The 25,483-nt window shown below is 47.2% G+C and overlaps 2 protein-coding genes across 7 annotated transcripts in view; both read right to left on the bottom strand.

Moving 5' to 3' along the window:
• The window catches only part of DCPS (decapping enzyme, scavenger), a 57,393-nt gene extending 43,699 nt beyond the window's left edge, over window positions 1–13,694 (bottom strand). The window contains exons 1-2 of one of the 2 annotated variants that reach the window (XM_053270270.1): window positions 13,464–13,694; window positions 5,191–5,359 (exon numbers count right to left, since the gene is read on the bottom strand). In XM_053270270.1, the coding sequence (XP_053126245.1) occupies window positions 5,191–5,359; window positions 13,464–13,610 (316 nt within the window). In that variant the 5' untranslated portion in view covers window positions 13,611–13,694. The remainder of the gene's footprint in view (window positions 1–5,190; window positions 5,360–13,463) is intronic. The other variant, XM_053270268.1, reaches the window with a different exon arrangement.
• A 727-nt stretch (window positions 13,695–14,421) lies between these two features.
• On the bottom strand, window positions 14,422–25,441 carry TIRAP (TIR domain containing adaptor protein). 5 transcript variants are annotated; one of them, XM_053270272.1, is made up of 6 exons: window positions 25,051–25,239; window positions 23,897–24,564; window positions 22,422–22,492; window positions 20,493–20,641; window positions 18,620–19,216; window positions 14,422–16,889 (listed from the first exon to the last, which is right to left on the bottom strand). In XM_053270272.1, the coding sequence occupies exons 4-6, from the start codon at window positions 20,497–20,499 to the stop codon at window positions 16,849–16,851; spliced, it is 645 nt and encodes a 214-aa protein (XP_053126247.1). In that variant the 5' UTR covers window positions 20,500–20,641; window positions 22,422–22,492; window positions 23,897–24,564; window positions 25,051–25,239; the 3' UTR covers window positions 14,422–16,848. The 5 variants fall into 5 exon arrangements, with proteins under 5 accessions (XP_053126247.1, XP_053126250.1, XP_053126246.1 ...); XM_053270275.1 differs by lacking the exons at window positions 22,422–22,492; window positions 25,051–25,239 and adding an exon at window positions 25,252–25,441; XM_053270271.1 differs by lacking the exon at window positions 22,422–22,492.
• Window positions 25,442–25,483: the final 42 nt, after the last annotated feature.

Raw genomic sequence — 25,483 nt, 5'->3', positions numbered from 1 at the left:
ATACACGTTAGCTTATGTAAGCTCAAAGGAGACAAACCTTGAAAGGAACATTAACTAGACAATAAAAGCGAGTGTTTCAGACATGCCTCTGAGGAACGCTGGCAAAGAAATGGGAAGGTGGAAGGGATATTTTGCAGGTAGAACTTGCAACTTTTACATGCTGCCCTCAAAAGGAAAGAACGATGCTTCAAATACCTAGAGGGTCCGGCAGCGTGGACAGACTTTCCTGCTCAGCCAACTTAGAGCCCAAAGCCAAACCATTACATTTTAAAAATTAAATTCTGGTTCAGCTGCGACCAAAGCTGTTCTACTTTGGTTCAGTTCTAGCTCAGAAATAAAAGGAGAAGACGACCTCGAGGCACACACAAGATAAATTACTGTCCAACACTTTTTGGACCTTTTAACTCTTTATCAGGGGCCCTTTCAGTTGTTTCAAGGAGAAATGAAAACAGCCCTCTCCCACCCCAACACAGCAACCCTCCAATGGTTGCTGCTGGTGCCTACCTTGTAGTTCCTTTTTAGACTGCGAAGCTCTTCTCAGGATCAGTGAGAAGAGCTTCTGGCGGGTCTGCAGCCCTTGGCAGCCCACACGACTAGCAGCTCCGTCACAGAGTTCTGGGAAGCTGGCAGGGCTGGGGCTTCTTCTCAGGCCTCCATCTTAAGTACCCTGGATCAGAGCTGGCCCTAAGGTGTTTGGCCCCCTCGGTGAAGTTGGATTTCAGCACACACACACACACACACACACCCTCAGGCCAAGAAGAACGGAGCCCCAGATTGAACTCGAGCCATGCAGGTTGCTTATTCGCAAAGTCACATTACGAGCGAATAACTAGCCCATGCTGCTTTGGGGATACAGTGTTATTTATTAATTATTATTATTTATTCGATTTCTATACTGACCTTCCAAAAATGGCTCAATGCAAATTCCTCTTCTCTGCACCTTCAGCCCTCACCCGCTTTCGGTCCCCCACTTAGTGCCTTCCTTTCTTCCCTTATCAGTTCTGGTTCAGGTCTGCAAAGGTTCCCAATAGTGTGGCATATGGGAATGGGTTCAGTGTCCCTTCAGACACCCGGCTTAGCATTACAGCACAGGGAAGGCACTTGATAGTACAAAGAAATGTTGCTCCCTCTCTTCCCCCACTTCCTCTAGGAGTCTGTCTACCTGCATAATCTGCTGCGGTGGATAGAGGCCTATTGGGTGCTTTAAGACCACAGTTCCACCTGCAGTCTCCCAACACTTGGGAGACGGAGCAGTACAGACCCCTGGGCCACAAATGTATAAGAATCCCCTCCACTGTTAGTTTCACGTGCTTGTTATTCACTCTGGTTGGGGCGAGTGGCTGCCATCCTAGATTTCCTAGAGGAAATCCTTCTGAAATTTTGTCATCCTTTCGAGCAACTCCTGAGTAGTACTGCAGAGTAACTCAATCAGGACGTGTGCCAGTGAGTTTACCACAGCATCCACTTCATTAATCAAACCCTTACTCCAAACAGGTAACCTGATTTTGTTGATGTTTTCTTCCTATTTAACGAAGCTTTCAAGCAAAAGTTCAGGTTCTGCTCTAATTTGGGGCGGGGGGGGGGAGAGACAGCAGTTTGGTCCAGCTTTCAGTTGGCAAGGTTGTTTAAGTCCAGCTGACATCAATAATTAACATTACAGCAACAAAATAGTAGGAGACAACTTAAATACTAGCAGGTAGTCCTTCCTGCCATTCAGTATCACTGCCATTTAGAATGTGCCTTGGATTCTAGTCCAAGGATGCCACCTTGTGGAAAACTCAGCTTTGGTTAGACACAAAAGGAGAGAAAGGGCTCATGGTTGCTAGTGGACTGCCAGTCTACACCATGGGTTCCAGTGTAGGGTCACTGCAAGAGGTGCCATCTGCATTGAGGAGCTCTAAAATAGTGCAAAAAGTTGCAACTACATATTGCTGGTGCCTCTGCAACCAAACATAGCAAGGTGACCTTTAGATAGCCCCTTCATCCAAGATCTAATTTATGTAAACCTTCTTCCTCACATTCTAGTTTTCTGTGAGGTTTTGTGTTTCCTCTCTCTCTCTCTCGTGCAGATCTAGAGCCCTGCTTTTTCTAAGCACTGGAATTAGCTCTTAAGTGCCAGGGAAAAGCTGCCAACCGGCTCGGATGCTGGAATTTCGAACTGGTTCTGTGCACATCCTTAGCAACAACATTGTTTCACAAATATACAGTGACATAGTAAATTATTCCACTACATTAGTCATTAGGTGTTGCTGTATATTCATTGCTATTAAACAAAACTTAGCCATGTTATAAGTAACATTGCCTTGAAGGTCTGACAAGAAAAAAAATGAGATATATACTTCATCTTCTCTGCCTGGTATGTCCTTAATCATCAGGGATAACGCGAGTCCCTGTAAAAATGGCAGTATAATAAAACATGACCCCCATCCTTTATGGCTTGTGTAGCTACATCCATTAACCCTTCCTTCCCAATGACGGTTCCTCCAAATTCAACTACTACCTCTCATCTGGGATTCTCTTCCACCCGCTCTCCATTAGCTCCTCCCCCCAAATGGCCACCAAGAAGACATGGAAAGAGATGGCAACTTGGGGAGTGGGGGGCAGGCTTCTTCTCCGTCAGGCGGCAGATCTAAGAGCAGCCTCTGGCTTCTGTCTCTTCCCCTCTGCGGCACTTCCAAGTGGCAGAAGAGGCCATGGGGACAAGATGGAGTCTCCACTCCAGCCACAGTCGCCAGCAGTGGGAGAACAGGACCTCCTGTGCCAGTCGCAGGAAGAGCCTGGGCCAGGAACAAGAGGTGCCTGTTCACCAGGGCTGCAAGGGGGCAGTAGAGTGCTGACCCCGCGCATCCTCATGGAAAACTCAAGGACGACACTCCACTAGTCTCAACATTTTTCTGCTCCAAAGCTCCTTCTCAAAGGAAGAGCAAGTGGAGGGAGAGGACACTGCCAGAAAAGACAGCACCCCCCCCCCACCACCAGGAAGGAAAGAGAGTGGTGGGGGGAAAGGCAGGCAGGCAGGCGATCTGGGCTGGGGGTTAGAAATAGTTGCTCATAGCTTGCAGGAGGAGTCTGGGGCAGGGAGATGGGCGTTTCTTTGTGCACTGAGAGGGCAGGCAGCAGCCCACAGCACAGTTGCCAATCACTGAGAGGGAGGGGGCAATCTCCATACAGGAGACTGTGTTGCTGGCATCCCTAAGCTCAGCCCAGGTGTTCCATCCGAGGCTGAGTCTTAAAGCTGCAGCGTGCCCAGTGTCAAGAGCTCCCCGGGGAAATGGCCACCAGGGAAACAGCAGACGGCGGCCTCTGTCTCTTCCCAAAAGTTTCTTTCCCCGTCTAAACACCTTCTGGCGTTGCTCCCCCTCTGGCAGCTGCCCCTCAGTCTTCACCTCTTGGGCTCCGTCCCATTCTTTTCCCGCATGTGGCTGGAAGCAAGGAGACCCAGGAGAAGCAAAGGTGAGCCGGCATCGTCACCGACCTCTTCTTGATTTCCAGGCTTACTTACCTTGCCAGACTGAAGCACCCTCAAGGTGGCTTACAACAGCAATAAAAAAGGGCATAAAAAGCAATAAAACCATGCAGTGATGCAGAAGGGAGGAGCTGAGGCTGAGACACAGTGGCTTGCCTAAGGGCACCTAATAAATTCATGGCTGCAGCAAAATTCAAAGTAGAAAATGTATTGATTTATTTTTATACATCTGCGCCACCTTTAGCTAGTATAACCTCATGGCAATTTATAGCATATTTAAAACAATATAAAACAAGATTGATTTAAAAATGCCAAGACAGAATTAAAATACCATTAAGGCACCATAAACAAGCACAGGAAGCCATAAAAAGTCATGCAGCAAGTTTGCCTCTCACTTCCCAAAAGTATGCTTGAATAAAACTATCTGCAGTTGCCTATGGGAGTTCAGGAGGGAGGTCAGGGAAAGGATCTTCCTAGGGAGAAAATGCCAAAGTCTGGAGGCAACCACAGAGAAGGCCCTGCCCCAAATGTACAACAATCAGATCCCCAAAGGTGTCGGCATGTGAAGCAGAGTCCCTTTGGCATATTTTGTCAGGCAGGTAGAATCACAGGGGAGGAGACAGTCCTGAAAATAGCTAGGTCCTAAGTCATTTAGAAAATGCCACCTAATGGCGCAGCACGGAAATGACTCGACTGGCAAGCCAGAGGTTGCTGGTTCGAATCCCGGCTGGTATGTTTCCCAGGCTATGAGAAACCCTGATATAGGGCAGCAGTGATATAGGAAAGTGCTGAAAAGCATCATCTCATACTGTACGGGAGGAGGCAATGGTAAACCCCTCCTGTATTCTACCAAAGGCAACCATAGGGCTCTGTGGTCACCAGGAATCAACACTGACTCAACGGCAAACTTTACCTTTACCTAAGTCATTTAGAGCTTTAAAGATAGGTAGCTGGTCCGGGCACAGATCATCTGCACCTCTAGTTCTCCCCCACCCCCCGTTCTCGCCCCTCTGCTTTCTCTCCCCCTCCCAGCAGCTCTCTCGTGAGAGCTTCCACACATGGGATTAGCCACAGGTACGTCTTAGGGAATTATATATAGAGATGGTCAGCACCTTGATTTGGACCCAGAAACCAAGTGGCAACCAGTGCAGTTCTTTTAAAACTGGAGTTATATGATCACTTTGGGCAGCCCCAGAAAGCAGCCTGGCTGTGGCATTTCTCCACTAATGGAAGCTTCCACATAGTCTTCAAGAGCAGCCCCATGGAGAGGGCATTGCAGCAGTCCAACCTTGAATGTGACCACAACATGGGTGGGGGTACCCAAAGATGTCTTCTTAAGGAAGGGTCACCACTGACACACAATCACACTTGTAGCCACTAGTACAGGGGTAGGCAACCTTGGCTCTCCAGCTATTGTTGAACTACCACTCCTATCATTATTGTGGCCGGGGATGATAGAAGCCACAATAGAAGGATAATAGATAAAACATGATATACAACTGTCTCTCCCCGCCCCCCCCCCCCATTTTAAGGAAAGATCAGGGACATGCAAAAGGGACCTAGCCTATCCCTGGTTCTCTTCCCCAGGCAGGCCCTAACAGTACAGGCAGTACCTGAAAATCCCACCGTATCTGGTGCAACATCAGTGCAATCCAGGAAGCCTGGCCGAGCCTGCATAAACTGGCCGGTGCCGGGAAACCAAACCTCCTTTGCAGACAACTTACCATTCAGCTCTGGAGGGACGTAAAGGTGGTAAGTGCTGTAGATATCATTGGACATCTGGAGCTGGAGCTTTGTATATTCCTTTAGGAGTTCAGAAATGTTCTCCTCCTGGAAGGGAGTCTTCTCCAAGATCACAACGGCATCCGTTCCATCCCCAGAAGCGCTATTCACCTGGAGAAACAACACAAGATCTGCTTTGCTGAATCAAGCCCAGTCCCACCTCAGCCACCATTTTGCTTCCAAGAATTGTGAGTCAAATGCCTCTGGAAACTCACCAACAGGGCATTCCCTACCTGCCCCCAGCAACTGCTACCCAGTGGCCAGCATCCAGGGCAACGGCACATTGGTGCAACAGCTATTTCCTTCATGTGATGGGAGGCACATTTTTCAGCAATCCTTTCTTCCCTTTGCAGCCACTCGTCTCTCTGGGAAATAAGCACTAGAGGGTCCTAAGGACATATTTTCAGGAAGCACAAATGGAGGAAGGGAGGAGGGTCACAGAAACCCCCCCTCCCACACCCAACAGAAAACACTGCTGTGCTGCCATGGCATTAGTCTGGATATCGGCCACTGTTCCTGAACATGGAGGTTCCATTTAGATAGGATGGATACTAGCCACTGATAGCCCCATTCTCTGTGAATCTGTCCAGTTCTCTTTTAAAGCCATCTCACTTAAAGGAGCCCCCCGGCACTGGGCAAAGCACAGCAGCACTGCACAGTGGAAATGGTCGCCTCTACATGGTGCCAGGGAGACTGTGCAGAGTATTCCGTTTTGGCCAAAGCTTCACATAGGCCCAATAAACAATGAGTCAGGGAACCACACTGAGGGCTGATGGTGGGAGGGGGGCACCACAGGGACTCGTTTGCCTCTTTGGTGCTTTCGAACCTTTCCTTCCACCTCGAAGAGCAGGGACAGACAATAGTGTATCCGAGATGGTTACGGAGGATAAAATAAATTCGGCTTCTGGAACATGAGAGATAATAAGCGGGGAGAATATCTTTGATCATTGAAGAATGGTTTTGATCTTTAAAACTCAAAATGAATCATAGCCTTTTAGATTTGGACTTGGAAAGGACCTTGAAGTTCTAGTCTCGGTGGAGGAATCTTACAGTGAAGAACATGGTTTGTTTAAAAACTAAACTAAAGTAAAGTTGTGCCGTCGAATCGGTGTCGACTCGTGGCGCCCACAGAGCCCTGTGGTTGTCTTTGGTAGAATACAGGAGGGGTTGACCATTGCCATCTCCCGCGTAGTATGAGATGATGCCTGTCAGCATCTTCCTATATTGCTGCTGCCCGATCTGGGAAACATACCAGTGGGGATTCGAACCAGCAACCTCTTGCTCGCTAGGCAAGTTCCTTCCCCGCTGCGCCATTAGGTGGCTGTTAAAAGCTACAGCCTGTGGAAGCTCTTCAGTTAGGAAGGAGACACAGCCTGATTTGCAACGGGCAGAGGGAGGGAGCCGAGGTGCTTCTGGAGAGAGCTGCTTGTCTCTGTCCAGCACTAGCGGAAGCAGGAATAGGCCAAGTCAGCACATATTGATTGACTGACTGTTCAATTTATATACTGCTTTTCATTAAAATAATCTCAAAGTGGTTTACAAAATGATTTAAAACAATGCACTATTGTTCCATAAAGGTACAGATGATCTTGCAAATCAGAAGACATAATACAAAAGTACAGATTATATAAATATAAAAAATAATCTCTATATAAACATGTAATAACCCATACAATAATAATAATAGATCACACAAAGCAGCAGCAGTTTTAAAAAAAACCCATTACACTCATTCAAAAGCCTGGGTGAAGAGCCATGTCTCTACTTTCCCCCTAAAAACTGTCAAGGAAGCTGAGGAGCGGACATCAGCTGGGAGAGCATTCCAAAGCCTGGGGGCAATGACCGAGAAGGCCCTGTCACGCGTGCTTGACAGCTGAGCCTCCCTGACTGTCGGCAGGTGGAGCAAAGCCCGCTCCAATGATCTGGTCAAGCGGGCAGAAACCCTTGGGAGCGTGCAAACACTCGCTCAGCCTTGCAAATACCTTAACAGAAGATACTACTCACAACACTTTTACTAGTCTATCTGCTCACATTAACAGTATGGAAACGAACCAACTGCTCTTCTGTTTTACAGAAGCTCCTCTGCCCAGTTGCCTGGATGTTATTCAGGCAAGAGGCTAAGATGCTTTTTTAAAAGCCTGAATTGGTTTCAGATGAACAGTTCAGGGCACTGAGTTCTACTTTCCTTGGTGCAGGTTTAATTTATTTTAAGCCTGCAATATATGAGACCCGGCAGATAAATCAGATTCAGAACACCAGGGCTTAACATTTATATAATGCTTTCAGCCGCCAGAGCACTTCATATAGATTTTATTGCCGTCCTTACAGCTGCAGCCACAGTGTAAGACAGGTCAGCATTCCCATGCTGCAGATGAAGGTGGAGGGAAGTGAAGCTGAGAGAAAGAAAAAGAGGGAGGTCTGAGGCTCCCTAGTGAATTCATGGCAGAAGCAAGATTCAAACCAGATTCTTTGACAGCTACTACGCTACATCAGCACCTGCAGAACTCTTTTCTTCTTGCGGTAGCGAGCATGAATTGCCCTGTTTGCTAAGCAGGGCCCACAATGGTTTGCATTTGAATGGGTGACTATATGTGAGCCCTGAATGCAGCAAGATATTCCCCTGAGGGGTTGAGGCCATAGCTCAGTGGAAGAGCATTTACATGCTTGCATGCAGAAGGTCCCAGGTTCACTCCCTGGCATCTTCAGGTAGGGCTGGGAGAGACTCCTGCCTGCAACCTTGGAGAAGCCGCTGCCAGTCTGTGTAGACAATACTGAGCTAGATGGACCAAGGGTCTGTCTCTATATAAGGCAGCTTCTGATATTCCTAGAGATAAAGAGCTCCTTGGGGGAAAGGAATAGGATACAAGCAGGGATCAGAGAAAGTGATCTTAGCATATATTCAGGGATGGGCTACGCTCAAGGGTAAAGCGTCTGCCTTGCATGGAGAAGGTCCCAGATTCAATCCCTGGCAGCATCTCCAGGAAGGACTGGGAAAGATTCCTGCTTGAAACCTTGGAGAGCCACTGCCAGTCAGTGTAGACAATACTGAGTTAGATGGACTAATGGTCTGACTCAGTATAAGGCAGCTTCCAATGTTCCTAACTCTTGATACAATCCACTGTATGACCCCTAATCATTAACTCTGACCTTCGCTGTTCCAATATGAACAGATTATCTGCAAGTGCAACTCTAATTTATGGTTCCTTCACCCCTTTAATCGTTTTGCCTTCCCCCGCCACACCCCGAGTTTGACCTCGAGAGTATGATCCACCTTCAAGGCCTTTTGAAAAGCCATCCATCGAGGATTTACATGCTCCTTTGAAATTATAGAGATGCCTCGCAATTTCCCGACACTTCGTCGTGGGCCTTGGTTATCTCAGAGCGGGATTTACAGAGGACAATTTTTAAAAAACACCAACCCAGCTGCATTCCCGCACTCGGGAGAACCTGCCTTCTGAACACTGTACAGCTGTAAATGCTGAATTAAAAGAGCGCTTGCAAATTTCCCATTTTTATGGCCGCCGAGTGACAAGTCCATCCATCTTATTTACTGCATTTGAGTTAACTGCTAGTTTGCAATTCAACTCCACTTTAAACGCTAAACATGAAGAACTGATCTCCAGGCTAAAAGCAATAGATATGCTAATAAGAAAAATAATCTAAGCCTTGAGATGGGTATCCAGCCCTTTGGTTAGATGGAACAATAGCCACCTGTGCCCTCCTGACACAAGTTCCCCCCACTGCGCAGTGCAAGAAGCTTGCCCTCTACGCCTCTCATTTATTTCTGGCTGTCAGATCCTGAAGAGGTGCTGCAGAACATCCAGGCGCACCTGCACAACATGCTTGGATGCAGAGATGCTCGCCAGTACATTTCCTTGGGGATGGTGACTCCGGGGCAAAGTTACATTCAGTATGCCATTAGGACAGATGCGCTTAACATTTCTTTATTAAATTGGAGTCTTGAGGAGGAAACGTGATTAGATCGCGACTGAGGTGGCCCCGATCCGGGCTAGGGCAGTAGTGGAGGCAACGCATTAAACCACCTCCACCTCACAGTTCAGATTGAGATCTCCCCCCATACCTTCTATTTAGGAAACAAAAGCACATGAGCTCTATCGACATGCTTGATGTAAAGTGTAGTTTGGCCCTCAAGTGAATGGCCAAAAGGACTGAACAGTCACTTCACTAGGGATGAGGAAGGGATATCCCCGAGGTCAGATCTATGGGCCTGCGTCCTGCATGTGGACTTGCCCAGCAGATGGCCTGGCTTACCGGCATGGGCCATTTCAGACATTTCTTTGTCAGCACTTGCAGAGCATCTGCTTGCTGCTTCAGGTCAGGATTGCACTGACAGATCTTTGAGCAGGTGGAGGACGGCCTGATTGGTGGATGGCTAGCTTTGCCCTATAGTGCAAAGCAAAGCACAACTGTGCCTGTCTAGATTACCTCGAAAACTGGAGAACATACCAGATGTTATGGTTTACTTACTTCTATTGTGAACAAAACAAGGGAAACGTGCAAAGTGTCCTTGAATGTGTCTGTTAGACTTATTCAGGTAAATGTTTATCTTTCATCCAACAACATGGCTTCTAACAGGTTCCCAACCCAACCTAATGTAAGGATCTATTCCTCCCTCCCCTCTGCCTGATTCCCAAGTTCCAAGCCTCAACCACACAATAAACTGCCCCAAAATTCCAGCAGGCATTTCCCCCAAACATTCCCCCCTCCAAGCATTCTCCTCCCGTCCCTCTTACTCCAACACCCAATACTCAAACAATTCCCCACCCCATTCAGACAAGCCTCAGAACAAAGTTCACTCTTCTGGACTAGTCATTAATCCTCTCTAATTCAATCAGCAACTCTGACATCTCTTTCTGAAGCCTCTATGACAGTGATTCCCAACCTGGGTTCCTCCAGATCAGGGATTCTCAGAGTTGAGTCTCCAGATGTTAGTGGGCTTCAACTCCCAATATCCCCAACCAAAGGCCACTGGGGCTGGGGATTATGGGAGTTGAAGTCCAATAACATCTGGGGACCCAACCCAGGGAATCCTTGCTCCAGATGTTGCTGAACCACAAACTTCCAGCACCCCCAGCCATAATAAACTGTAGCTGGGGATGCTGGTTGTTGTCGTTCAGCAACATCTGGAGGAAGCCAGGTTGGGAACCACTACATTAGGATACAATGGTCCCTCTAATTTTTCTCATCTCTGTGTGGAATGAGTTTTGTTCTGGGCGGCAGTATCATGCACCTGCATTCAGAATGGGGCCTTCCTGATTCGACCTGAGCGGGATCTAAAACTAACTGAGCAGACATTAAAAAAACTTGTGAGCGCACGCACATGTGCACGCCTTAGAGGGAACAGTGCTTGGATGTCTCACCTATGGCCTGATCATCCTTGCCTTCCTGCAGCATCAGGATCTCCATCCTTCCTTCATACATTTCTCTTCCTAAAAAGCAGGTGTATGCACATTCTCTGCAGTTTGTTTGCTTCACAAAAAATAACACTCTGTATCCAAGCAATCCAAATTCTGCATCGATCCTATGACTTATATTGTATTTATCTGAATCCAAGACTAGGTTTTCCCCAAGATTTTTGATATTAGAAATCTGGAGATCGTCTTAAATTCAGAGTCCTGATTCTTTCAAGTAAATGCAGGTACAACCTGTATTCAACCTCTACTTTTTAAGGGGGCCCTCTTAAATTCAGAGTCATCTTCTATTTGGAGATTACAGTACATACAAATTTACCTGCTTGTGCTAAATTGCATAATTGAGTGTGCCATTTTTAACACTTTGCAAACTTAATTCCGGTTTTGCCAATCATAGGAAGGGGTGAGAAGGTCCCAGTGCCAACAACTGGAAATGTTGTTCAGCCACACCTCTGGCATCAGGCACTGCTCAGATCCTTTCCAAGTTTATCTTTGGAGCAATCTGCAGGAGGGCCAAAATTGTGCAATCTTGGCATAAATGGATGCTTGTAAGCTGGATGTTTGTAACTTGAATAGTGCCTATACAGACGGACCTCGTTATTCATTGGGATTCTGTTCCCAGCTGCAGCCGTGGATACCAAAACTGTGAATATGGAGGCATTGAGGGCTATGGGATCGCAGGGGTGGGGGGAGGTTCCTGGCTGGCTCGAAAATTGCCGAAAATTGGCCAAATTTGGGGGGGGGGATGAGGGTGGGGGTTCCTTATCATGCTTTGCTGCTCCCCGCAAATTGTGCTGTGCCCCAGGATGCCCCCAAATCATCCAAAAATTGGCTGAAAATTGCTGGAATTTTTTTTGTCTGCTCCCTCCTTTAAACGGAGCCACTTTGGGGCTGCAAGAAACAAAATGATAGCTGGAAATCACCTCTGCAGTCATTTCTGGCCACCCCTGACAGGCAGATACACAAGGTCGACATGTCCCCCACACACACCCACACGTATACCAAGGTCCCAGGTTTCCCCAAACCCACTTCAAGTGTTAGGCCTGCATTAAGAATGTCCTTAAAGGGTTGCAGACAGGGCTGGTGTCAGGGGTCAGTATCACTGAGGCTGTGCCGTGGGCCCAGAGGCCTCAAGACCCTTGAGCCAGGGTTGGACCCAAGTTGCAGACAGAGCATACCATCTCCTTCCCACTGAGCAAATGGAAGGAGAAAGGCTGGCGATCTGTTCCCCACCCTCTTGCAAATGGTTGGGAAATAATGAAGATCTGGAAAGGAGAAAGAGACGCACGGCATTTTTGCAGGGACCACAGCAGATGAGGATTCCCTCTCATTAGTGCAGGGATAAGTGCCCACAATCAAAGAGAAGTAACATTATCAAACACAGCTATAATTGTTCCAATTTCAGTTGTAACTTATCACCCATGATGGTAGTAACTAGAATCAGTTTTGAAATGTGACTACATAAAACCAGTGGTGCTTAATGATACCAGCAGTACTTAGCTATGCTTATGGAGTCTCTAGCCAAAGTTTCATGAAATAAATAAAATCTACTTTTGAAGCGACAAGGCTGGCACATCTTTTCCTTACACAGTTATATTTCCATTACGTTAATCAACAATCCATTTAGGCTTCTGCCTTTTTCAGCAGCTCTGATGTTATTAGAAAGATACAGTAACAGTGCAAAAAGGCGGAAGCCAAAATGTCTTGCCCTTAAGCATCATTTCTGTTACGTTAATCAACAACATACTTATGCATATTCATTTTGATTAGCTGCATCCTTCCGGGAACCAGATAATACTTGTATGGAACGCTGTTTGGATTTACTCATTTGTGAATGTGTGTGTGTATACACACACACACACACACCCCATTCCAGCTTCAAGGACACACACAAAACTCTAGCATCCAATTTGCTGCCACCAACCCTGCAAAGGGTTGAATAAAGAATAATAAGGGTTGAAATTAATGCTGCTGTATTGTGTTTTATTCCAAAGAAGCAGGGCAGCACCTGAAAAAGCCCTTTCGCGGGTCCTAGAACTCCGAACCTCTTGAAAATAAGGGACCGTCAAAAGGGCCATCTGAAATGATCTAACAGGACGGGATGTAACTGGATGGGAGAGACGATTCTGTAGGTAAACAGGTGCCAAACCCCGCAAGGTTTTGAAGGTAAGAACCAGGACTTTGAATTGAATTCGGAAGCGAATGGGTAACCAGTGCAGTGACTGCAGGAGAGTTGTCATCCTATCATAGTTTTTGGCACCCATAAGTAGGCAAGCCGCATCTCATACTAAGTGGGAAGAGGCAATGGTAAACCACGCCTGTATTCTACCAAAGACAACCACAGGGCTCTGTGGCCGCCACGAGTCAACAGCACGCTTTACTTTACTAGACTGAGCAGCCACCTAATAGCACAGCGGGAAGTGACCTGCCTAGCGAGCAAGAGGTTGCTGGTTCGAATCCCTGCTGCAGGGGAAGAAGAGCCTTGTGTGGGCAAAAAGCTTGCCAAAAAAAAAAAAAAAGAGTTAGCCCAATTCGTTTTTAAATCAGGTTGTGTCAGGATACATATGTGAAAAAGGAACAGGTCTTAAATAAACTGTCACACCTGCCCCAGCACACAAACCTCTTCTCTCTCCATTCATATTTATCCCTCCCTCCATTCTCTGAGAAGTGGGAGGGATTCCTCTCACGGAGGCGGGGCCACATGATGACGTTATGATAGCCACGCCTCCCTGGATTCTGATTGGTCCGTGCCGGCTCCCAATAACCCAGGCAGGAGCCAATACCTGGCCGTGGAGGAAGATGGTCTTGTCCCGCGCAGACTCTCTCAGCACTCTCCGCAAGGAAACTTCGGACAAAAGGAAGCCTCCGGCCGCCCCATTCTTTTCCTCTTTCTCCTCATGCTTCCTCTTGACGCTGAGAGGTTCCGCCATCGCTTTGTGTGAGGGCAGACAGGAGAGGGAAAACCGCGCGCATGCGCCTTCAAAGCCTCGCGCCTTTACCAGCGAGTGGCGCGCGTGGATGTCTCCTGAGGTTCGCCCTCTGCTGGCTGGAGGTCGCTATAAGCAAGGGAATTGTCGGGAGAATGTGCGCATGCGTGTAACTGCAGCGGAGCCACAAGACTACGCTTTGGGGGAGATGGGTGGAAGTGCACAAGCTAAAATAAATGTAAACCTCCCTTTTGTTGCAACGCCTTTTTTTCTTGAGAAAACCAAAACAAGCTCTTTTGCTCCGTATCTGAGCAGGACAACTTGTTTTTAGAAATAAAAAGATACATGGGCTATTGGTGAGCATGAGAATAGAAAAGGTAAAACAGCAGAGGACCGCTGATATTTAGGGTACAAGTTCCTTCGTAAATATTGCTTTGGTTATTTTTTAAAAAGTTGCCAAAATAAGCGTTTGGGAGAGATGCCAACAGCACTGGAGTTCACACTGCATTCTGTCAAGGCTGCTTAGGAAGAGGAGAGAAAGCTGGACTGTTTTCACTGGCCAGAAGCTATACTGGAAATATTTCAGAGCGAATGCCACATAGCTGTTTGTTCACAGGCTTCAGGTGTGACTTTTCAAAGATCACATATTGTAGTGAGGTTTCTAGTATTGCGTTATTACTCAGCACTTTGTATGAAGTCCTTGACCCAAGGAAATCAATCAGGAACTAAAACTGTTATGGTTTTGTAATCCTTGTTAAGACAAATTACATGAATGCAGAGTATCAGCAAAAACCACAACAAAAGAAACTAACAGTCTGATCAAAGTATGTTTATTTAGAAATACAATCCCTCCCATTTCAGCAGGGATACCCTAGACTAGTGACTGTGGTTAGAACTGCAGTCAGGGGAACCAAACAGGACTATTGGCATGCCACCCTACCTAGAATCTCTGCCTCCTTATCTCAGGGCCAAAGTAGACATTATTTATCATATGGAAATATAAACATGTCCAGATTTATCAATAGGGAAAACCAAGAGCATGATGGCGTATAAGGGAGCGGGGGGGAATCTGGCTCGTGTGGATGGCAGGGGCAGGAGGTGCCCAGCTGCTCTTGAACCCACCACTTCTCCCCTGCAATGCTTCCTCTAAGGTACGGGTTCCCAATGTTGGGATTCCCAACAATCCCAGTTGATGGATTACAACTCTCTCATCTCTTGGCCATTGTAGCTGGGGGTCCTAGGCAGTTCTCCCCAATCTGGCTCATGCCTTTTTTCAAAGCATGGCTGGGAGAGTGACATTTGCAGGAGAAGAGCTAAAAGGATGTCCCTTCCATCCTCCAACTCTTATCTGCAAATATCCATAGAGCTCCAAAGAGTTGGATAGGAGCCCTGTATTTCCCTCAAAACCTCTCGTTTAGCCCTTTGGGCAGGACATTATTACTCAATGGAGCAGGAAACAACAAATTTAAACAGTTTTGTTGTTTTTTTAAATGCCACTTTATTCTTTTTAGAAAGATGTTAAAGTACTTTTTTTTAAAAAGGGGGATCTTGTTACACAACATTACAAAACTCAGAACAGATGAAAAATCTGCCATTGTCTTTTCTTCTTGAGGTACTATTCTGCAAAATGGTAAGCTTAACATCCAGGCAATCTTTTAAGGTTGCAATCTGTTGCACACTTACTTAGGAATAAGTCCCACTGAGCTCAGTGAAGTGTGCTATTATGAGACACTGACCACAGGCTAAAGTCAGTGGCAGGTTATTTATCTATTTAGGGTATATTGCCTCCACTTTTCAATCATGTTGATTACCAAAGTGAGGTGCAATTAATACTTGATTGGGCCATTAACTAGTAGGTTGCCCCCCCCCCCCAGTTACTCATTGTTGTATAATACTAACAGAAAATCTTTGATCAAAGTTATACAGTTGGAAGTGGTGAGGAAGGGACAAATGAGGAGAAAAACGTATGTTTAAATCCAAATCAGCATGTGAAAACTGAGAAGAGGCTGCAGGGGTGGCCTTTTCATGAGGTGAGATGAGAGAGCAACCTTAGGTGGCAGATTATTGGGGTGGCAGCAGGGTGACAGGATGCTCCCCGCTGCTGCCACCGCCATCAAAGGAGCTCTTTGGGACCAACCTGGCCTTGCAAGGAGCACTTCTCACACTCTTTGCAAAACTTGCCAGGATAGAAGAGGAGGCTGCTGACAATCTTTCCCACCCCCACCCCCCTTTTCAAAGCTTGAAGGGTTGGTTTTCAAAGAAGGCTGGCCCCCACAGGGGCATAAGGCAAGGCAGCTTGGGGTGCCTGGCCTCAGGGGCTGCAATACCTTGCACCACCCCGAGAGGATGGCTAGAAGAAACAGTCAGGATCCCGGACAGAAGCATAATGAGGTAGTCTGGTCTCAACATAAGGCAGCAAGAAGGAAAGGAACATGAAACCAAAGCATTATGCGTAAGGCCCACATTCCAAATATAGCACTCGGTCTGTCGTTTTAGAAGTGCTCCTGTTCTAGCACAGCAGCTTTTGTGGCATTAACAGTCAATGGCATCGGTTAAGGGTTTTCCAGCTTTTTAAACAGGTGTTACCCCCTTCTGTCTCAAAGCTTCAGCTCAGGTATCCTATACACATTCATTCACCCACACACACGTTATAGTTATAAGGCAGGTTATTAGTCACTGGCTCAACAGAGTAAGTTACTCATGAGTACCCCATTTGGAAGGAGGCAGGCGGGGGCGAGGGACCAGTGTTCCCTCTAGCAGGGATTCCCAGATGTTGATGACTATAACTCACAGCATCCCCAGATGCAATAGCCTTTGCTTGGGGATTATGGGAGTTGTAGTCAACAACATCTGGGAATCCTTGTTAGAGGGACCACTGGGCCCCACTAGGAATAAGGGGCCCCAGGGCACGTGCCACCTGTGCCCTCCTCTTACGCCCTGTGCTCCGCATGCCCTCCCCAAGCTTTAAAGTACCCCCACAGGTTTGCATACCCCTGGCTGAAAGTCCCTGGCATAGGTTCTATCAGTGTTCACACTCTTCCACTATTGATGATACAAATGTGCAGACAAATTGGGCAGCCGTCTTAGTTGGGAAACAGCCCACAGGGGTATAGCTGGAGGAACTTAGATTCTGTCAAAGCACTACGTTGTATTGTAACATGCATTCCACGTGCACAAAGACAGTCCCTTCACGCCTGCCTTCCCTTTTGCTAGATGTACTTTTTCTCCTGCCAGACTCCAGTTAGTTTCTACTGCTTGCATTCTGACAGAGGTCCTGGAAATCTGAAATATTGAGAAAGAACAGAGTTAGAAACTTTCAACTAGGCTGTTATTCAGGACTCGGACATAAGCTTATTACATCTTCTCCCAACAGTTCAGAACATTTCGCTCCTAGTCCTTTTAAGCAGCCATTGTGTTCCATCGTTGCCACGCAAAACAATTGCTGCCTACAAGGCTTTCTCTTGAAGGTTGGTTCTTGCTGACTCCATAGCTACCTTTCCACACCATTCCTCGTAAAACCTTCCTTACCTGCTCTAGACTAAGTTATCTAGGTGCAACCATATAACTTGTGTTCTTCACATACAGCTCTTCTCTCCCACTGCTGCCTCTGTACAAATGTTCATAGGAAACTGCCATGTACTGAGTCAGACCATTGATCTATCTAGCTCAGTATTGTCTTCACAGACTGGCAGCGGCTTCTCCAAGGTTGCAGGCAGGAATCTCTCTCAGCCCTATCATGGAGAAGCCAGGGAGGGAACTTGAAACCTTCTGCTCTTCCCAGAGCGGCTTCATCCCCTGAGGGGAATATCTTGCAGTGCTCACACATCAAGTCTCCCATTCAGATGCAACCAGGGCAGACCCTGCTTAGCTAGGGGGACAAGTCATGCTTGCTACCACAAGACCAGCTCTCTTCAACAGTAATGGAAGTACCATTATTTTACACAAAGGCTTTTCTAGCTGCCCACTTGAAAACCACCTCTCCAAAGTCAAAACTGTCACACTGCACATTCTTGCAAGTCCCTCGTTAGCAGGAGCCACATTTTGCAAAATACGATGCTCCTTTCTACAGTCAAGAACACTTTTGCTGAATTGCCCAAGGCCTATCTAGTCCTGCATCCTGTTCCACACAGTGGCCCACCAGATGCCTCTGGGGAGCCCACAGGCAAGAGGTATGTGCATGCCCTCTTGCCTGCTGTTGCTCCCCTGCAACTCGTATTGAGAGGCATTGTGCCTCTGAAGCTGGAGGTGGCCCACAGCCACCAGACTAGTAGCCACTGATAGACCTGTCCTCCATGAATCTGTCTAAGCCCCCTTTAAAGCCATCCAACCTGGTGGCCATCACCACATCCCATGGCAAAGAATTCCATAGATTAATTATGCACTGTGGAAAAGTACTTCCTCTTGTTGGTCCTAAATTTCCCAACCTTCAGTTTCATGGGGTGACCCCTGGTTCTACTGTTGTGTGTGTGTGAGAGAGAGAAATTTCACTCTGTCTACCCTCTCCACTCCATGCATAATTCCAAGGCTCGTGCACAACCAAGTTTTATAACCATCAGTGAGGGTAGAATTTAGAGCGGCATTCAAGTTGCTTCTTTGACAGCCAAAGGCGGATCAGAGAGAGAGGATTCAGAGATGCAGAAGCCTTGCTGAGGTGTTCATTACTACCCCAATTCTACAGTGCTCCCTTTATTTAGTGGTATCTGAGGCACATGTGTGTTCTTAGCCTAGTAATTCTGTAAAATCAGGCTAGTAATTTATGAGACATTGCATATACAGTTAGAGAACTTATGAACATGTGCAGTGAAAGAGCCAGTTGGGCTCCCCTTGCTAAATACAAGAGAATCACCCATTTAGATGGTGCCTCTTTGCTCAATTAGCAGGGGCTACAATTACAAGCAATTTATACTGGTGATCCCAGGAATATTTCCTATTTCCTTTGGACCCAAGGCCCTCAGAAAATGTTAATCCCTGGGGAAATAATATCCCCCTAAGTATCTTTCTCTGTTACTTACACCGTATCATTGCCTCTTTGATCTGCCGGAAGCTGTTCTCCTGGAGAGTAAAGGTGATGTAATAGAGGCATCTGAGCTCTCGGGGATAATCTCTGCGCTCAATGTCCTTCAGCACAGGGATGATGCGTCCATTGGCCATGGGCGCCTCCATCAAGGCATGATGCATTTGGTACCGGCACCAGGGATCCTCGAGGAAGTTGGGCGTGATCAGCAGCACCCAGCAGTGGCTGTTTTGGACGGCGTCGCACAGTTCTGTGACAATAGCTCTCCCTGGAATCGAGTCCCGCAGCTGGAGAAAGCAACGGAAGTGCTCAGGCTGGCCCTCCATGTAGGAGAGCAGCTCCTCCACAAGTTCAAGGTCGTCCTTGTTGTGACAGATGCACACGTCATACGGTTTGCTCCAGCGGGCGCTGTCGGAGCTGCAGACCAAAGGAGCAGAAGGCACCTGTCCGGAGCTGTCCTTTGAACTACAGCCTGCAGATGAGTTCGAGCTTCTGACTGCACGAGGAGAAGGTGAATATTGAGAAGCCCTGCTCAAGCCACTCTCTGAAGCCTTTGCACTTTTCTTGGGCTTCATCAGGAATCCTCGGAACCACCCTGCAAAGTCATCAATACAGAAGCAGGTATATAACTGAAAATAAAACTGCTAATATTATAATGCCTTTATACAAAACTATGGTGCGGCCACATTTTGGAGTACTGCGTGCAGTTCTGGTCACCATACCTTAAGAAGGACATTGTAGAACTGGAAAAGGTGCTGAAGAGGGCAACCAAGATGATCAGGGGCTTGAAGCACCTTCCTTATGAGGCAAGGCTAAAGCATCTGGGGCTCTTTAGTTTAGAAAAAAAAGACTACTGAGGGGAGACATGATAGAGGTCTATAAAATCAAGCATGGTGTAGAGAAAGTGGATAGGGAGAAATTGTTCTCCCTCTCACATAACACTAGAACCAGGTCCAGGGGTCATCTCATGAAACTGATTGCCAAGAACTTTAGGACTGACAAAAGGAAGTACTTTTTCACACAACACATAATTACCCTCTGGAATTAGACCCACTTGATAGTAGCCATTTTTATCAGCTGCAGTATTTGTGGATTTTTGTTTTTATCATCTATAAATATTAATGGTATAAATATTTTAAGGGGCTTACTGTATCGGGAGCCACCTTTGTGCTAAAGCGGAGTACAAATTGGAGTCATAGCTCAGTAGCAGAGCATCTCCTTTGTATGCAGAAGGTCCCAGGTTCAATCCCTGGCAGCATCTCCAGGTAGGGCTGAGAAATACCCATCTGAAACTCTGCTGCCAGTCAGTATAGACAACACTGAGCTAGATGGACCAAGACTCAGTATAAGGCAGCTTCCTATGTTCCTAAATTTCTTAAATGAAACAAGTAAACACATGGCATCAGTGGTCCCTCTAATTTTTTTTCATGTCTGTGCGGAATGAGTTTTGTTCTGGGCGGCAGTATCAAGGCAGTGTGTGTGCATGTGCCTTCAGAATGGGGCCTTCATGATTCAACCTGAGCAGGATCGAAAATGAACTGAGCGGACATCCAAAAACTTGTGAGTGTGCGCACGTGCGCATGCCTTAGAGGGAACAGTATATGACATCCTATTATTTCCAGCAGCCAGTCAGATGGTTCCAGAAGCTAACAAGGTAGGCAAAGAGGCAATAACCAGCCCACGTTTATCATTAGAGAAACATTATTAGATGCTCATATCCGGGAGAATTCTGGATGCTCAGGTTCTGAAATGTCTCCTAAGCTACCATAGCCAAGGGTTCTGAAGGTCTAGTACAGAAATGCAGGTTCTACTTCTGTAGGACTGGGACAAAAGTGAAATAAAATCACACACACATGAATGTGCTTACTAACCTGCCATGTCAAGAGCAAATTTCACTGAGAACCATCCACATCTATCTTCCTTTGCAAGGTGGGCCAGAGAAGAGGACAGAGAAATAGTTCTGTTCCCCCTTACCCCAAATTATGTTCCAAGGCAACTCTCGCTGCATTATGTCATCTACCTGCAACCGCAACAAGAAAAAAGCAAAATGATTACCACACCCACTAGGTTTTAGGCACCAACAAAGCCAATCAAAAATGAAACAAAACACGCACCAAGAAGAATAGGGACCTTATAACAGCTACTGTTTTGGGGAGAGAACTTTGTCACTTATCCCCGAATCTAAACAAACTACTTCATTATCCATCACGGAGACAAATCTCTACCCCAAGAATAACAGCTTGCCAAAGGAGTTGGGCAATGTGTGACTCAGGGGTCTTTTTTTGTCGTTCCCAGGCAATTACTGCATAGTTAAAGTCTGTACAGACAATTCTGCGCTAGATGGACCAAAATTCTGACTCACTGGAGGACAGGAAGTTCCTACGTTGTTCCTGCATTGCACTGGACTGTAACTCACTCCCAACCAAATGCAGGAAACAAGAAAACTCTCCTAGAAAAGATAGCATGACCCTAGTCACTGTTGGAGGGTATTGTTTGCTTTGATCAGACAAGGAGCAACTCCACAAACACCAACCAAAGCAAGTCTATACATCCAGGGACCAGATACTCTCACCTGCTCCTCCACATTTCTGCCGTTAAAGGAATAGTGAAAACTCAGAGGCCAGTGAAATAGTAGACCTGATATCTGGAAGGCTCAATGCATTTAGGCATTGCTCACTAGCCAGCCATAATTTGTGCTTGCCACCACTCCTCTCCAATCCTTTCCTGACACTCGGCCAGAGGGCTTAGGAGAGAAGCGGTCTTCTGTCATTTGCACGGGGAGATGGAGAGGGTAAGTAGGGTTCTCCGACTGTTTTTCATCTGTATACAGAATTAGATTTGTTCTGTGCCGCAGTCTCAAGGCAGTGTGTGTGCCAGGTGGGACCTTCCGGATTCAGTGGGATCTAAAATTAGCCGAGCGGACATCAGAAAATGTGTGAGTGTGCACACATGCACATGCTTTAGAGTAACAAATGGCGGGAGCCCCCTCAAATGCTCTGGAAGGCCTCCTGCTATTTCTTCCCTCGTCCAAAAGGGCAGTGGAAATGAGACCTCTGGGGATGAGATCTGTGTGGGGCTGGGGGTCCTGCTCACCAGAGAGCTCTGGTGAGCTGGAAAGTGGATTTGTAAGGTGCTGGGCCACCAGTGTTCCCTAAGGGGTGCACATGCGCACACGTTTTTTTGATGTCTGCTCCGTTAAGTTTAGATCCTGCTCAAGTTGAATCAGGAAGGTCCCACCCTGAAGGTCCCACTCACTGCTTTGAGACTGCCGCCCAGAACAAAACTCATTCTGCACACAGATGGGGAAAAATTAGAGAGAAACACGGCTGGCCGCTGCCCTTCAAGTGTGCTGAACTGAGAAGGCACTCTATGCCATCTGTGATTTTGAGGGAATATAACAGGAGACAGTTTGCAGGATGCAGAGCCGAGTGGTTTCTGCACTGGAATATCCGCACTTTGAATCTTTCCTGGAAAGCAAGCCAGGGCAAATGGTGGTTTATGGATAGCCTGCAGCTTATGCACTGGAAGATGGGCGAGCTGTGGCCTGCACCCACCAGCTAAAGCTCCCAACACTTTTTCAAGGCCCACCAGACATGTCACCAGACACGTCATACAGTCATTTGTCTCTTAGGTTATGAAATATTTGAATGACAGTCGCTTTATTGTCATTTGACCAGAAAGGATCACAGCCTTCCTGGAGCTGATGAAGGCTGTTCCTGAACACAATCTTGAGTAAACTGCTACTTGGCAATTTTTTTTGTCTTTACTGAGTACAGAATGCAGCAGATAAAGCTACCCACTTTTTTTTTCCAGATTGCAGATTCAGTAATGGGGAATTTAAGCTCATGCTTCTTGAAAAGGTAGAGGAATCCTGCAAAAAAACAAACCGCAAATGACCTTTAAAAAGTGGTGCATATGCTGGTAATCTCCAGGCTTGACTACTGTAATGCATTCTACGTGGGGCTGACTTTGTACTTAGTCTGGAAACTACAATTGCTACCGAGTGCGGCAGCCAGACTGGTGTTTGGGACAACCCGAAGGGACCATATAATAGCAATTTTAAAAGAACTGCACTGGCTGCTATGCTTCTGAGCGAAATACAAAGTGTTGGTTATTACCTATAATAAAGCCCTTAACAGCTTGGGCCCAGTGTTCCCTATAAGAGGGAATTCCAGATGTTGTTGACTACAGCTCTCAGAATCCCTAGCTGCAGGGGGCTTTGGCTGAGGATGCTGGGAGTTGTAGTCATCAACATTTGGGATTTTCTGTTAGAGAGAAGTCTGCTTGGGCGTAGGGTATTTAAGAGAGCACCTTCTTTGTCATGAACCCTGCTGCCAATTAAGATCATCTGGAGAGGTCCAGTTACGTTTGCCACCAGCTCGTTTGGAGGCAACTCAGGACCAGGCCTTCTCTGTGGCTGCAGGGTGGTGGTGGTTGGAATATGATCTCTATCAAAATAAGAGCATCTCCCTCTCCAATTGCTTTTAGGAAGCCCCTCACGACACCCCTCTTTTCTCAGGCTTTTAACTGAATTTCTGAACTGCTTAATTGTTTTTATCCCATGACATGGTTTTAACTTTTCATTCTGTGAAATTGTTTTAATTGCTTTTATGCTGATTTATATTTGTTGTGTTTTAAATTGTGTATACCACCAAGAAATATGCATCAGGTGGTATATAAATATGATAAATAAAATAAAAATAAAATATGCATCCCTCCCCCAGCCTGAGCTTCCAGGCACAGGTGAGGTTAAGAACGCTCTGTTTTTCCTTCTCAACAATTTCCTTCCACAGCTCTGCCAAACTCCAAAGCATTCTTTCCCCTTCTGAACTCTGTAGGATTTGATTTGCTCAGCATAGCAGAGAAGCACTTGCTCAATGCAACTTTAGTTTTATCTTCAACGGTCTCCCCTCCTTCCATGCCCCCAGCCGATGGTGACGAACTGGATCAAAGAAACACACTGTATATCGGTTCAGCTTTTGAGCACGTTCAGCCTGTCTGGGGTGCAATCCAGCACCACTGAAACCCAGCAGGAGAACTGCCATTATTGCATCCCGGACGATTTTTCTCTGCTCTTCCTGCCAAACCTGTAACCATTTCATTTTGTTGTTCCCCACCGGAGCTTCCCTAGCGGAAGGAAACCAAGCGATCCATTTTGAGCTGCACAGAGTAGACAGAGCTTAGCAGGCCAGTAATGAAAAAGCACAAATGAAACGACTGACTTCGGGAATAAAGTTAGGGCACGTTTAAAAGCGAGAAGCATTAAGAGTCTCACCGGTCTCTAGGAGCGGGACCCAGATCGGCTTCCCGACAGCAAGGAAGGGGCACTCACTGGAGTTCTTCTTCCTGGGTTCGCAACGAGGAAGGAAGCAGCCGCGGCGGACTGCGGCTTCTTCGGGCGTCTCCTGTGCCCGCCCTCGCTTTTGTCAGTGAGTGGAGGCAGAAGCGAAGCTGCAGTGGGGGCTGGCAGGTGCGAGGAGGCGGCGGCCTTTCCTCGGCAGAGCTGTGTGGGCGAAGAGCAGGGGAGTGGATTGTGGCTCCAGCTGCAATCCGGATCGGGGGCTTAGCAGCAGCCGGAGAGGCGGGCTGGAGCGGATCGCGTGCGGCTGGAGAGCGAGGGGAATGCCCTGCCCCCAAAGTGAGAGTCCACTCCACTTCCCTCTTTGCGCGCTACCGAGGCGCAAGGTGCACCCTTCCTTGTGAGGAGGCGGCTCAAATTAAAAAGTCTGCAGGTTTTTGCACGGGGTGGATTCATGTTTGTGGGCTACGATGGAGTCTCCAGAGGAATCGAGCGCCGGCGGAACCTCCGGTGGCGCAGCGTGGGCTCTACTACCCTTCGCTCGCTCATTCAACATTGCGCGCGCTCTAGACTTTTCCCCCTTGTTTGTTTGTTTGATTTGCACCCCGCCCCTCCAGTTCACTACTGCTCGGGGCGGATCACAACTATAAGACAGACACAAGATACAATAAAAGTAATAACATTAACTAAATTCAACAACAACAACAAAGTTGTCCGATTAAAAACCACAATGTCCTTACTGCCCCTTATAGTCTCACAGTTTTGAAACGTGGCCGTTATGTAGTTTTATTACTTAGTGTTTATGCATTTCTGCCTTAGGTCCTCTAACCTTTTTATACTCCTCTTTTACGCCCTCTAATCTTTTTTTTATGATTCTTATGCCATTTTAGGCTTTGCATGCCCTTACGTTTCTCATGTAGTTTTCATGTACTCTTTTATCACCCCTACATATCTTTATCATATGTAATCACCCTTACAGGTCTATGACTATAATAAAGACTGATTGATTGCAGAGGAACCGAAAAGTTGCGAAGTTCTATCTTTCCAGCTCTGCAGGATTTCTGTACCCCCGCCCCCCCCCCCCAACCCCTTCCGGGTATTCTTTCTACACGAGAGACTGGGTGCATTACCAATGCGTGTTGGTGGCTCCAGCTAGGGCTGCAAGCCGCGCCGCAGTTTATAAGGCAGCAAGCAACTTCAGGTGTGTACACACACGTGTACCTCTTCAGACGGGTACTACACAGCATTGCAAGCCTTAACGGCACACCGACGACGATCCCCTCCAAAGCATGCTTCTCTGGCTGGAAGCCCATCAGCTCAATGGGACTTACTCTCGACGAGGAAGCGTGCCAGCGCTCGGGCGGGCTGCGGGGAGCGCGCATCAGAGTCGGGGCGGGGACACCATTCACGCCACGCGGCAACGCGCTTCGTCTATATGCAACAGTTCCGGTGGTGCCTCCTGCCGCTGGGCGGAGTTTGCTCGTAACTAGACCGAGAGGCGCGGCTCGAGAGCGGGGAAGGGGGCGCCCTCCCCAAGACGTCACGTGACGCGCCGGAGTGACA

This window comes from Hemicordylus capensis, chromosome 8, assembly GCF_027244095.1.
Source record: "Hemicordylus capensis ecotype Gifberg chromosome 8, rHemCap1.1.pri, whole genome shotgun sequence".
In the NCBI taxonomy this organism is placed as follows: Eukaryota; Metazoa; Chordata; class Lepidosauria; order Squamata; family Cordylidae; genus Hemicordylus; species Hemicordylus capensis.
This window is presented reverse-complemented; position numbering and strand designations above follow the sequence as displayed.